The sequence below is a fragment of the Diorhabda sublineata genome, chromosome 3 (genome assembly GCF_026230105.1).
Source record: "Diorhabda sublineata isolate icDioSubl1.1 chromosome 3, icDioSubl1.1, whole genome shotgun sequence".
NCBI classification, from domain to species: Eukaryota; Metazoa; Arthropoda; class Insecta; order Coleoptera; family Chrysomelidae; genus Diorhabda; species Diorhabda sublineata.
In genome coordinates this window covers 38,868,300-38,883,226 of record NC_079476.1, presented here as the reverse complement: position 1 = coordinate 38,883,226, position 14,927 = coordinate 38,868,300, and the positions used below count along the sequence as shown (strand labels likewise).

Sequence of the window (14,927 nt, the reverse complement as noted above, 5' to 3'; positions counted from 1 at the left end):
TATAGGACTAATTTGACTTGGAGGCAGATTCAAGTTAACTAACTTATGTATTGAGGGAGAAAAATAATTAAATATTGATTCTTCCATGCGTTTATTTTTATTTTATCAATTTAATAATAAATTTCGTCAATTAATACGGAAACTTTCTAAAAATGATCACAAAATAGTAATAAAAACTCGATGTCTAAATGCAATTGAATGTAGTTCACACAGAAAATGAACTATTGAATGGGAGCCACATGTTGACTTTGTAAAAAGAACGAAATGACAATATTGTGACAAAAAAAATTATTAAAACATATGCGATATCTACGATTTTTCTCCATTGGCGTACATCTAACAATTCAACCGGAACCAGAAGAATTATATAACGAGTTATCTAACAACTTTGTATTCAAATAAATCGTAGAACTGACCGTCATTTATAAAAACTAACCTTTCGAAAACCCTTCGACACATACCACACGGTATATCACCCAATTGTCACTTTCACGGGAAACTTATGGTTCCACTACATCTTTGTGGCGTACTCTACATCGTTTGGGGTTTTCACTCAAAAGAAACGCCAGTTGAGACACCCATGATACAGCTAATAAAGGATGGGTGGATGGTTCAAAAAATACTGCACGAAAGCTCTTTTTAATAAAGGTAAATTATTCGAACGGATACCAGAATGTGTGTTTTTAGCAGTCAAGAATATTTCGGACTCCAGCTTGGATTTTCCTTCCGATAAAACCGAAGTTCAATCATTGTTAGAATTTGTAACAAGTTCAAAAGAATACGTTGGTGACAAAATAATAATGTACCCACTTCAAACAGTTATATGATCGATTTGATATAGACTAAAGTTAAAAATGTAACCGCTGAAAACTGGAGAAACTGTATTCAACAGGTGAAAAAAGATAAGACCTCATTTAGATGTATGTTTACAAATATTAATAGTTTATAATCCGCAAAAAGGCAAAATTAGACTAGATGATTAATTCATCTTGCAAGCCAATAGAATTTTGAGTGCCCCAAGGGTCAGTACTAGACCCTATTTTGTTTCTTCTCTTTATTTTTTATTGTATATCATACAACAACACTTGAAATGACTTTATTTGGTCCTTGGAGCCTTCCAAACGTCGTTGATTAATAACCGGCTCGAAGAACCAGATTTTCAAATGTCTGTTTTTGATAACCGGCTCGAAAGACCAGACAGTGTAACTGAGAGAGTTGGTATAGTGTGTTTACTACGCATATGATCAACGGTTCTAGAAATTCCAACATGATATGAAAGATTTATCAGATATTTTTGTTCCCTATTTATTATTAGCAAAATTTCAACTTGAAATAATAAAAAAAAACTAAGAGATTGTTATAAATCACATGAAAAATAGTGATGGTGGAATAGTTAATAATCTATCGAAGTATTTGAAGGGATATAACAGTAAACTGATGAATTCCATCAAGTTTTTTAATGTCCAGATGAACCAAGAAACTTGACTGTATGATTTACACCACAACACTCACAATTTCGGTTTCTTCAAGCTTTCCAAAGGTTTTGGTGTAGTTATCAAAGTGCCTTCCAAAGGTCGGTGATTCATAACAGACTCGAAAGTTTCGAATCTGTAACCTGTTGTGGACAATTCCTTGAAATGGGAGTCCTCCTGTTTTGTGCTGAGATCAGATTCTAAAGAACTGAATTTATCCATCTCCTAACAGTCTATAATACCCTTATTGAGTCATTGAGTCGCATCTCCGATATGCCCTTTCCTTCTGGGGTACGGGTTGTGCGACTTAATTAGTTAAGGGCTCAATATTTGACAATTCAAAAAAAATGCACAATCACTTGCCAATTTAAATCGATATATTTGAGGGTATATTGACTGGAAAGTGCTTTTTGCTACTCTGTGAATGATTTTTAATGATGATATTTAATTCCGGACATGAGTATCGCTGCATACTGGTTTAATTTTTGCTATGGACTCATATATTTTCTAAAATAATAATTTAATTTGAATAAATTCCTTTACAAAATTTTCCGGATTCTCCCATGATTGAAAATCATTCGACAACAAGTGCATCACATGTTTATTTATAAGTCATTGTTTCCGGATGAAATACGTGAAACTTAATACCGTTTCATTTCTTTGAAAGAAAAAGATTTAACTTTGGTTTTTATTTTGATACATGCGTCATACTTGGATTTCAATTTTTTGCCGTTCGCATCTGGTTGAGTTTTTCATATTATAATAATAGTTCTACAGCACATTTTTTATGTGTCTGTGTATTTCAAAAACTACTGCACTGATTTTCCTACTGTTTCCCAAATAAATATAAATTGATTAATGAGAATGTTACTTTGAATAATTGGTGTAAATACTTTGAAATATGGCGATAATTATCATTGAAAGTGTATAAACAATTAAACTAACCTATATTTCAATATAAATTCTTAGCATATTGAATATTGTAGTTAAATATTCCATGCACATTATTATGATATTTTGAACCATATCATTTGAATGAATATCTCAAACAGTGGCAAAAAGTATGTACACGAAAATAAATTAAAGCGAGTTTCTTACTGCTGTTCTTGCCGAGGTAGAAAACTCATTATGTAAATTGTGACTTAAAGGTATTTATGTGCTTTGAAAAGTTAGTTTTTACTTAACTACCAGGGTTGCTGTTCATATTTACGCGATACCAACTCTTTCTGACTCCCATTGACATTTCCGTTATCAACTTCATATTACTAAACATAACCTCAATCGAGATTATGACAGTTGAATGGAAATAATGTTGTTCACTAGATACTAGTGACATCTACATAACCTTAATTGAGATTGTGTCATTTGAAATGAATGAATAGTGTTCGCTAATTATTTGTGGCATCTTCCACGCCTGTTCAAAACTAATAAAATGAAAAACATAGACGCTGAGCTTGAAATAATTGAAAAAGATCGTAACAGTGAAATGAAGGCATCTTCAAGTATTACTAAACATAACCTCAATCGAGATACTAAACATAACCTTAATTAAGATTGTGTCATTTAAAATGAATGAATGGTGTTCGCTAATTATTTGTGGCATCTTCCACGCCTGTTAAAAACTAATAAAATGAAAAACATAGACGCTGAGCTTGAAATAATTGAAAAAGATCGTAACAGTGAAATGAAGGCATCTTCAAGTATTACTAAACATAACCTCAATCGAGATACTAAACATAACCTTAATTGAGATTGTGTCATTTAAAATGAATGAATGGTGTTCACTAATTATTTGTTGCATCTTCTAATTATCCAAAAACTAGTGAAATGACAAACATAGACGCAGTGCTGGAACTGATAAAACAAGATCATCATGTGAAATTGAGGCATCTTCAAGCATTACTGAACATAACCTCAATCGAGATTGTGACATTTGAATGGAAATAACGTTGTTCACTAGATACTAGTGACATCTACATAACCTTAATTGAGATTGTGTCATTTGAAATGAATGAATGGTGTTCGCTAATTATTTGTGGCATCTTCCACGCCTGTTAAAAACTAGTAAAATGAAAAACATAGACGCTGAGCTTGAAATAATTGAAAAAGATCATAACAGTGAAATGAAGGCATCTTCAAGCATTACTAAACATAACCTCAATCGAGATTATGACAGTTGAATGGAAATAATGTTGTTCACTAGATACTAGTGACATCTACATAACCTTAATTGAGATTGTGTCATTTGAAATGAATGAATGGTGTTCGCTAATTATTTGTGGCATCTTCCACGCCTGTTAAAAACTAGTAAAATGAAAAACATAGACGCTGAGCTTGAAATAATTGAAAAAGATCATAACAGTGAAATGAAGGCATCTTCAAGCATTACTAAACATAACCTCAATCGAGATTATGACAGTTGAATGGAAATAATGTTGTTCACTAGATACTAGTGACATCTACATAACCTTAATTGAGATTGTGTCATTTAAAATGAATGAATGGTGTTCGCTAATTATTTGTGGCATCTTCCACGCCTGTTAAAAACTAGTAAAATGAAAAACATAGACGCTGAGCTTGAAATAATTGAAAAAGATCGTAACAGTGAAATGAAGGCATCTTCAAGCATTACTAAACATAACCTCAATCGAGATTGTGACATTTGAATGGAAATAATGTTGTTCACTAGATACTAGTGACATCTACATAACCTTAATTGAGATTGTGTCATTTGAAATGAATGAATGGTGTTCACTAATTATTTGTTGCATCTTCCACGCCTGTTAAAAACTAGTAAAATGAAAAACATAGACGCTGAGCTTGAAATAATTGAAAAAGATCATAACAGTGAAATGAAGGCATCTTCAAGCATTACTAAACATAACCTCAATCGAGATTGTGACATTTGAATGGAAATAATGTTGTTCACTAGATAATAGTGACATCTACATAACCTTAATTGAGATTGTGTCATTTAAAATGAATGAATGGTGTTCGCTAATTATTTGTGGCATCTTCCACGCCTGTTAAAAACTAGTAAAATGAAAAACATAGACGCTGAGCTTGAAATAATTGAAAAAGATCATAACAGTGAAATGAAGGCATCTTCAAGCATTACTAAACATAACCTCAATCGAGATTATGACAGTTGAATGGAAATAATGTTGTTCACTAGATACTAGTGACATCTACATAACCTTAATTGAGATTGTGTCATTTGAAATGAATGAATGGTGTTCACTAATTATTTGTTGCATCTTCCACGCCTGTTAAAAACTAGTAAAATGAAAAACATAGACGCTGAGCTTGAAATAATTGAAAAAGATCATAACAGTGAAATGAAGGCATCTTCAAGCATTACTAAACATAACCTCAATCGAGATTATGACAGTTGAATGGAAATAATGTTGTTCACTAGATACTAGTGACATCTACATAACCTTAATTGAGATTGTGTCATTTAAAATGAATGAATGGTGTTCGCTAATTATTTGTGGCATCTTCCACGCCTGTTAAAAACTAGTAAAATGAAAAACATAGACGCTGAGCTTGAAATAATTGAAAAAGATCGTAACAGTGAAATGAAGGCATCTTCAAGCATTACTAAACATAACCTCAATCGAGATTGTGACATTTGAATGGAAATAATGTTGTTCACTAGATACTAGTGACATCTACATAACCTTAATTGAGATTGTGTCATTTGAAATGAATGAATGGTGTTCACTAATTATTTGTTGCATCTTCCACGCCTGTTAAAAACTAGTAAAATGAAAAACATAGACGCTGAGCTTGAAATAATTGAAAAAGATCATAACAGTGAAATGAAGGCATCTTCAAGCATTACTAAACATAACCTCAATCGAGATTGTGACATTTGAATGGAAATAATGTTGTTCACTAGATAATAGTGACATCTACATAACCTTAATTGAGATTGTGTCATTTAAAATGAATGAATGGTGTTCGCTAATTATTTGTGGCATCTTCCACGCCTGTTAAAAACTAGTAAAATGAAAAACATAGACGCTGAGCTTGAAATAATTGAAAAAGATCGTAACAGTGAAATGAAGGCATCTTCAAGCATTACTAAACATAACCTCAATCGAGATTGTGACATTTGAATGGAAATAATGTTGTTCACTAGATAATAGTGACATCTACATAACCTTAATTGAGATTGTGTCATTTAAAATGAATGAATGGTGTTAACTAAATTATTTGTTGCATCTTCTAATTATCCAAAAACTAGTGAAATGACAAACATAGACGCAGTGCTGGAACTGATAAAACAAGATCATCATGTGAAATTGAGGCATCTTCAAGCATTACTGAACATAACCTCAATCGAGATTGTGTGATTTAAAAGGAACTAATATCCTGGGAGGAAAGGAAGAAAAGTGACAGTTAAAATGGTTTTTCCTGGTTTGAGGACTGTTTTTAGTGAGTTTTTTGTTGCCAATTCCAGGTTCCTTTTTTTGAAAAATTTAAATGGGGTACAGCATCATTCTCAGTTCACCAGGTTAGAAAGGCAACCGCAGAAACCTGCAGCACCGACGATCGACGAAGTGTTGAGAAATGGTTTTATCAAATGGATATGGGAGAGTTGTTAAGAAGGTTGAGGTAGATTTCAAGGAGGTCTTGGTGCGCTGTTGCTAGCAGCCGAAGGGGCGGATACGGAAGTTTCCTCTTGTGTTTTGAATCGAGGGGCCTTATATTGTTAAGCTAGTGGTTTCTTTGGCAGCGTAGTTATTTGATTCGATGGCACTAATTACATAGCAGGTAATTTAGACGGTTTGTGATGGGGGTTATGTCTGTATTGACATAAACGGTATTACTGGGGCTGAATCTACACTTGTAACTGGCAGTATCTGAGAATTGACTGTTCGCAGGTCTGGAGCTAAGGAGATAATCGTGTTAAGTGCTGTAGACGGTTGCTTTATATTCGATCATGGGGCGGATATATGGCCGCCACGACTGCGCTTACAGGACCATATCCTTATCTTTCACGTGGCCCCAAAGGAAAAAGTCGCAAGGTGTTAAATCACAAGATCTCGGTGGCCAATTGTGATCACCTCTTCGAGAGATAACACGGTCCGGAAATTTTTCCCGTAAAAGATCGTTGGTTTCGTTGCTTGTGTGGCACGTAGCGCCGTATTGTTGAAAGTAAACGTTGTCCAAATCAATACCATCCAATTCCGGCCATAAAAAATCATTAATCATCTCTCGATAGCGCAATCTATTCACCGTAACTGTTGCTCCAGCCTCATATTCGAAAAAATAAGGTCCAATGACATCGCCAGACCATAAACAGCACCAAATAGTCACGCGTTGAGGATGGAGAGGATTTTCAACAATAAATCTTGGGTTTTCCGAGCCTCAGATTCAACAATTTTGTTTATTGACGTAACCACCAAGGTGGAAATGGGCCTCATCAGTTATTGATGAAATTCCGGATCATTTTCATGCATTTCAAGGACCCAATCAGCAAAGACCCGACGTTGTTGATGATCGGCCGGCAAAATACGGTGTAATGACGTTTGTGGAATGGCTAATTCCAAAGAACGACGAGGAATGGACCAACCTGGGTTTTCTTCAACACTTTGGGCTACAGCAGCAATATTCTCAGTTGTTCTTGAGCGACGTGCACGGGTTTTATTCTTCACATCACTAACTTGTCCCGACAGCTCAAATTTTTCCGCCAATTTCTGTATTGCGGTCCGAAAAGGTGCTTCACGTCGACCCAAAAATGTTTTAGTTTTACGAACCGTCTCTGCCAAACTTTCACCATTTTTATAGTGAATTTTAATAATTTCAATGCGTTGTTGAAGCGTGTATCTTTGCATTTTCATTAATGGCGTAGTTTCTACTTGTCAAATGTCAAAAAATGACAGCTTCAAAAGTGACATTTACCGAAATAGCGGGCTGTTCAAAATAACACCTCTTTATATCTAGTTGTTGATGTTTGATCCGATCTGAGACTGGAACTTTAACTTTTTACACCTAGTACGTCTCGTACAATGCCATTGACTTCGAAACGGAACGTTCCCATAAAATTTCGAAATTTTAATCTATACGCAATCAATTAAACTCAATTATCCGTTTGTTTTTCAGTGAGAATGAAGGATGTCAAAAATCAGACTTAATTAACCCGGCTTCTTATAAATTGATTTATTAGAACAAATGTCGTTTTATCATATGATAATTACCGTCGGGAAAAAATGTAAAGAACAAAAGCCCACTTAAGATATTTAACCGTCAAAGGATTTATTTCGGCAGCTGTATTTTCGTCAATTATTAGTAAACAGCTTAGATGAGGTTTGGAGACGCGATTATGCGTCACAAAGACGTTTCTTTCGGAGGAAATGATGCAGCAAAATTTGCTTAAATCTTCTTAGTGGTCTCACAGAAACAAAACTTCAATTAACCCTTCAACTTTGTACACAATCAACGAAACTTCAACTCTGAGTATCCAAATTATTAATTCACTTATTAGTACAATAAAATAAAATTTTAGTATTAGACACAAAAAATGTGTGGTAGGAGGTACAAAAGTTAACAAAAGACCTCTAATTGTCTTTCAACGCGTATCGAAAGCTTGAGGCTCTTTTTAGTTAAAGAAAGTGGAAAAATGTGAATATTTGGTGTTGGAATGTCGTGGAATACGCCTTGGAACACTAAAACTGTCCTTTAATTCTTTCAAATATGTGATTTAAACGCATCAACCGCTTTTCCAATCGTAGAAAAACGTTGATTTATGTTTGATCTGTAAAAATTTTAAATCATTGGGTGCCAAACAAGGACTTTCGTTCTGTATTCATTTATATACCGAAAGTTGCGTTTTGAGTGTTCCATGTAGTGAAAGTGACAGTTCCGTACTGCAAAACGCTTTCGGGACGCTCTGGAGTGACTCTAGCCACTTCAATGTTGACAGTTGACAGTTTCACTTCGATGATTTTGCATAATTTTCAGAAATTATTTGTTTTATTCGAAGTTTTGTCTAAATTAATGAATAACAACGAATGACATTACAAATATTAAGTACATTATATTGTTCAAAAGTTTTGGATCTTATGCGCACGGTGGGTTGAAATCCAAAACAACTACAGACGATGTTATTCCTTTGAACTCGTTAAATTTTGCCAATTAATAGTTGTACTTTTAATATTACTGTTACAAAATAAAAATTGAACGTAGAAAAATGTTTATATGAAACTCGTGAGTAAAGTAACTTTTTTTTTCATTCGTAGGAATTGTCGTCGTAGATCAAACCGTCCTACTCGTGAATAAAAGTATTACTTCACTCACTAGTTGGATAAATAACTATATTTGTAACAAATTTAAAGTTTCAGTAGTTTATAAAAAATACATTAATAAAATAATATTATGATGAAAGCAGATCAGTCCGAGATTACAATGCTAAAATAATTTGATTTCTATATTAGATTCTCTTTGAAGTGAGGCGCTGAATTGCATTTTGTTGGCGTTAATTGAAATTGACGAAAAAATAATTAGTTTTCCCCACATTACTCTGTTTCGTCAGTTTCACATTCCATTTCATCGCCGGTCTGTACACGATATTTCAGAGCTTATGGATCGTTTGCTCTGTTATTTCGAAACGAAATTTATAAATACAAAATTTCATTAACCTAACCAAAAAATTGATTAAAATTATTCTTTTTTTACTAAATTGTTGTTGAAAACTTCTTATGGGGAAAGGTTTTATCTTCTATTATAATAAAACTGAAGAATCGGCGTGTCTGTCCCTTGGTTTGTTTTCCAAAAAAAATGGTTCTAGGTGATAAAGGAATTGTAGCTGAACACAAAAATACAAGTTTTGAAAAGAATGTTTGTCTGTTTGTTTGTACGCGTTAATTTCTGAAAGCACTAGACGGATTTTCATAAAACTTTCACTAATTTCTTCAGCTTAACCTGGAGCAACATTTTAGGTTATATTTGTTCAAAATTGGTGTACGAAAAACAAATTTATGTTGATCTAAAGTTAATTACCAAACTTTTCTTTGGCATTTAGCTTCGCGGCGTAATTTGGGCAACATGTAAGTAATCCATATAGAATTTTACGATTTGCTCAGACTTGGGCCAAATATATAAAACTCTTGCCCTAGCTTGGAAGCCGTTATTGGTCCAGACTTGGTGGGATTCTGAGTTGGTTTGCAAGCCTGTATATAAAGAAATTTTGTAAATACTTATTAAATAACTGTTTTGTTTTTATATATATTATATTGTAATTTGTAAGTGTAATTTTTGTTTGATATATTGATCTGTTTATATCAAACATGGATTTTATTCATTCTTGGTAAAATATAAATAATAAAGAGTTTATAAAAATTAACCAAGTCTTAGGCACAGCTGATTTCTAATATTAAAATTTCTAATATAGATTGATATTAAATAGTCCTATTGTTTTGACATATAACCTCGCGGTTGTCACTTGTCATAAGTCAGTTTTTTTGACAGTCAATAGATACGTTCGGTAATAGCTGAACGGAGCGAGCAGAGAGTGATTAGTTTCTTAACCTAAAATAATTCAAAAAGTCTACTAGAACAGTAACTAGTTACTAGTGAAGTACGGAATTTTATGATAGTACAAATTGACTATTTGCTGTTTAGAGAACCAATTCGTGACATCTGCAGATGGTATTATACTGGCAGTAAACAATACACAAAAACAAATCTGGGAGCACTGAATTTTTTGCAAATGTTGGGAGCAATTTAGAAAAAGAAATTGAGAAACCATAGAAAAAGTTTTATTTTAAATCCAGGAATCAAATCAAAATAACAAATATAAAGAAAAACTGAAACAATAAAAAATATTTGCGAGAATTTAGTCTTTCCTTTGGAACACATTACAAATAATTCATCTGGAGCAGAAGTTGTGGCAAACAAGTTTGAATTTGCAACAATAAAACTGATTTTTGATTAGGTTAGGTTAGGTTAGGTTAGGTTAGGTCTCAAAGAAACAATTCGGGTTTCAAAAAAATAAGATAATGTGTTTTTCAAGGGCGGATCCATGGGGACATTTACCCACAAAATATAACTACTCGAGAGTAGGATCTTGATGCCGAGGTGCGACTGAGTCCCGTAGACGGGCAAGTGCATCGAAAATCGATTCTTTTGAATCGTTCATTTAAAAGAGCGTTCTTTCGAACTATTCCAACGATTGCCTTGCCTTCCCTTGCTAGTTCAACTTTATCTTCTATCCCGGAAATGGTTTACTAGACATTTGATTCTTTCGAGTAGACCAACTCCTGAGTCGATTACCCATAGAGCCTTAGACCGACTCCAGGTTCTGTTTTCGATTAATTTGACTTGGTTCATATCAATTAGTTTATGTCAGATTTTTCTACTTCTCCGTCTTGAATATCCTGAGCATTTTATTTCTGTTTTATTAGGTATTGTTTTGATTTTCGAAATATTCGTACTTTTACATATTCCAACTGACGCCTTTTTATAATAAACAAAAAAACCAAGTTAATTAATCAGGATTTTGGGACCCCCATGACCCTGGATCCGCGCTTGGTGTTTTTCTGTTGTTGTTACTATGAGTCATTTAAAATTTGCAGTTGTTCGAGGTACTTTGGATTCAGGGGGGAACGGAGCTGCTGAAGATTTCCACTCAACAACACCAAGGTGTTTCTCAAGGAACGAGACATCGTCTTAAACCTTTATATATTGCTTAGTCGATTGGTTTTTAACAAAAAATAGTTTTTAATCAACTATATATGTTCCATTTTGCCCAATGACTTTTTGCTATCTTTCTTTCAGCTTCGTGATTCCGCGCTTATAAAATTTCTGGACCTTATCAGCAAAAACCTGAACCAAGTGCGATTAAAGTGCAAACTTCGAAATAAATGGTAATCAGAGTTGTCAAAGGTTTATCAAACTCCCCGATTTGATAAATTTGATCGTTTTTTTCCAATTTTTTCATCCAGTTCCATCGATTGTTGATAGTAAACATCAGAATCGATCGTTTGATTGAAAAATCTCAAGCTCAAAAAGTACAACAACTTTGCAAACCCACCAAATTGACATCACGAGCTTTTTTGGTGCTTTTCAGCTTGTGCTGGTTTCTAAAGACATTTTCGACCACCATTTTACAATAAAACGAAGGGTTTTACTTCGTCCAACGAATGATTAATAAGAAAATAATTTGTACAGATCAATAATAGTGAAATGTAATAGATTTTTTGTACCTACTTCTTAAACGAACTTTTACATATCATTTCGTACATGAAAGAGGAGACCTCGTAAACCAATCACTTCTGAAAGTTGAGCGATACATCAAACTACGTGAAATCTTACTTCCGATTACATATTAAAGAACCTCGTCTGAAGTATAGAGAACTTTTTCCAATAAACTTGAAATCTTTGCCGATACCGCGTCTAGATTTAATCTGGGAGCGGTGTCAGTACCCAACCAGCTTGATCCTAATTATGATATGGTGTCAGGTAATACGATATATCTCCAGGGAAACGGCGATTGGCAAAGCTCCGTTCCCGATATTCGATTTATTACAGAAGATTGCGAGGGATTGCCTGTGCAGACAGAGCTCCGTTTTCCATCTATACGGAATTAAAACGAAAGAGTTTCTATAAATAACGTATAAACACTTCTACTAAATACATTTAATAATCATAATTTGATTCAAGATTTCGTCGGATATTAATAAAATTAAGATAATTCTTAATCAGCCAGATTATTGACTAGAAACGAATTTTCGACGCGGATTAAACCAACGGCAGTGTGTCGATCAAGTCGCTTGGACTTTTGTTGATGAAGCACCAACTGGAACCACCGTGTTTCGATGGTTTTCCGAATTCAAAGGTAATCGCTCTTAGCTACAGGATGATCTTCATGTAGGTCGACCAAAATCGGCTGAAAACATCGAAACTAATATTGCCAGATCTTTATGTGACATACCGTGACTTTGAGGCATTAATTCCACTCGTTATTGCATGGAATTGTTCGATTTGGTTACCGCATAATTCGACAATCGCTCAACAGCTCAACACCAGCGTTGACGTGTTTTAAAAACTCGATGGAAGCCGTTTTTCAACAGTCAAAACATCGAATTGGTTATTGGCTTTAAATCCTTGTTCGGTACCCAACGATTACTTATTATTCCCGTAGATAAAAACTAAAATGCGTGGTCATAGTTTAAATCACATTTTTTGGTATCTAACTCGATCGGAATGGAAAAAATACTTCGAAAATTGGTTCAAATGCGTTCAAAAGTGTATTGATATTAATAAAATCATATCTAATTATAAATATTTCAAAACTTAAGTAGCAATTCTCGATGTTGACTGATTATTTTAAGTTTTGATCCTAATGTCGATTTTAAACAACCGATTTCAATAACTTTTTGTCTTATTTGCAACATTAAATATACCCAGGGACAAAATAAACACTTTCCAAGGTTACATATGAACTGCACGTACCCAGGGTTGATTTTACTTGATTCAGAAACTACCCCAAGATAGAAGAAAGCGAAACATAACCTCAATGTCCACCGCAACCTACCGAAGAAACTTTATACGAATGGATATCATCGATAAACAATTTTCCTGTTTAATAGGAATTAGAATGATCTTTCCACTTACCTTCTCTTCCTTTTGGGGTGACAATGGTAAATGCGCTACTGCCCGCCGGCGGGCTCGAATTGGGCGAATCTGATACGTTCACTTCGGGGCTTCCAGAATCGTCCCTGTTGGAACAATTACTAAAGTCCAGCGGCATCGTAGGATGCGTACTTAACTCTAAAGTCATTTTCGACGAGAAAATTATAATATTATCAACATCACTAAAAAAAAAATCGGTTCCAAATCGAGATAGTATCACTGGTGAAATCAAAATCTGGTTTGTAGGGGTTGTCACTTAAGAAGTATATGCACGATTTGTGTGTAAATCAAGACGAAAAGTGTGTGTTATCTTATGCGTGTGTCCCCATTATCTACCGACGATGCACTACTGGTTATCGAAATCCACATACTGAAGTGGAATAAAATGGAAGAGGTGGCCGCTCTAAACGAACCACAAGCAACAGTGAGTCTTATGCTCATAGGATTTACGGGAAATGGGTGGAGAGTAATCGAGTAGCTCCTCCTATCGCTAGGATGGATTTAATGAATGAAATAGTAAACAGTTTAGTTGGAATTTTTGACATCGGTTATGATTTCGATTAAAACCTTTTAAAGAAACAGTTTTAAATCAAAATAACCGCATAAAAATTATTTATTTTTCTTTGAAAAGTGAATTTAATTTTTGTTTTTCAATTTAATCTACACGGTTTTTGTATGAAAATAATACATCTGTCATAACCTCAATTTCTTTGAAATTGTTTTGCAACAACTCAATTTTGTAGCTAAAAATCATCATAATGAATCGAATCAGGTGAATGTGGTGGATGAGACAGTGTATCGTAACAAATTTATGCTAATTTTTCTATAATAATGGCTTGTTTCATTGCTAATGAAACAAAACTATTTTCTTCAAAAAAATTTAGTCGTTCTTAGTAACAAAATTTACCATATTCGGTATATCGTATTTTGGTTAGGTTTTAACCCAACGTTAATAAAGCTCTTTGTGACCTTGATAAAACCATTATTTCTCGCACTGCTTTTTAAAATCTTTCAATTCAAATGTTTCGTCATAGAACTGGATACAGAGAAGACAAGAAGCATACTTAATACATATAATCCTATAATATGTAAACATTTTCACGAAAAATCAATATTAATATCGAACTACGTATATATAAATTACATATTAGTATTAAAATACCAATGATTGTGCATTTTTTTCGCGTTGTACAGTATCGAGCCTTCACTTAACCCTGAACGTGAAGTAGATGAATAAATATCGTGCTCGACGTTCCTGAGTGCAATGAGAAGCGCGTTTCCAGACCAGATAAACGCAGTTAAATATGAATAAGGAAGGAAGAATCGATATTTTGAATCTTTTACAACAAGTACCCCAAAAGTTCTCAAGTTTTGTTGTTGTTGTTGGAAGAACCTTCTTTCGATTAACAGTCTAACCATCGATTTTCCATTTTTGGGTTAATTAGATAAATATCCCACGAAGTATCCAATCTCCACTATTAAAACAATGTCTTCCCTTTCAATTTCACGTAATGTCCTTGCTGTCACGACTACTTCAAACTTCTGTCTTAATATTTATATCCTAACCTAAAATTTAATGACGTCTACATCTGCGATTTCCTCGTTACTTCGCCAGTCCAATATTATGAAGGTGCCGCTTTCTTATAGACCGCTTTCCATATATTTCAAAAGAGCAAGAAGCAGGGTATGTGAAAAAAAAAACAGAAAACACTCTAATTTACACTTTAATACAATAATATACTTAAAAACATCCTTAAAATAGATTTTTATATACTAGATAGCCGTTCCGACTAAGTGAAACAAATAGTGTAT

General features: G+C 33.8%; 1 protein-coding gene across 1 annotated transcript in view; it reads right to left on the bottom strand.

Annotated features, from left to right (window-relative positions):
* The window catches only part of LOC130442180 (zinc finger protein Gfi-1-like), an 80,862-nt gene extending 67,399 nt beyond the window's left edge, over window positions 1-13,463 (bottom strand). The window contains exon 1 of the mRNA XM_056776293.1: window positions 13,098-13,463. Coding sequence (XP_056632271.1) covers window positions 13,098-13,263 — 166 coding nt within the window. The 5' untranslated portion in view covers window positions 13,264-13,463. The remainder of the gene's footprint in view (window positions 1-13,097) is intronic.
* Between the last annotated feature and the right edge of the window lie 1,464 nt (window positions 13,464-14,927).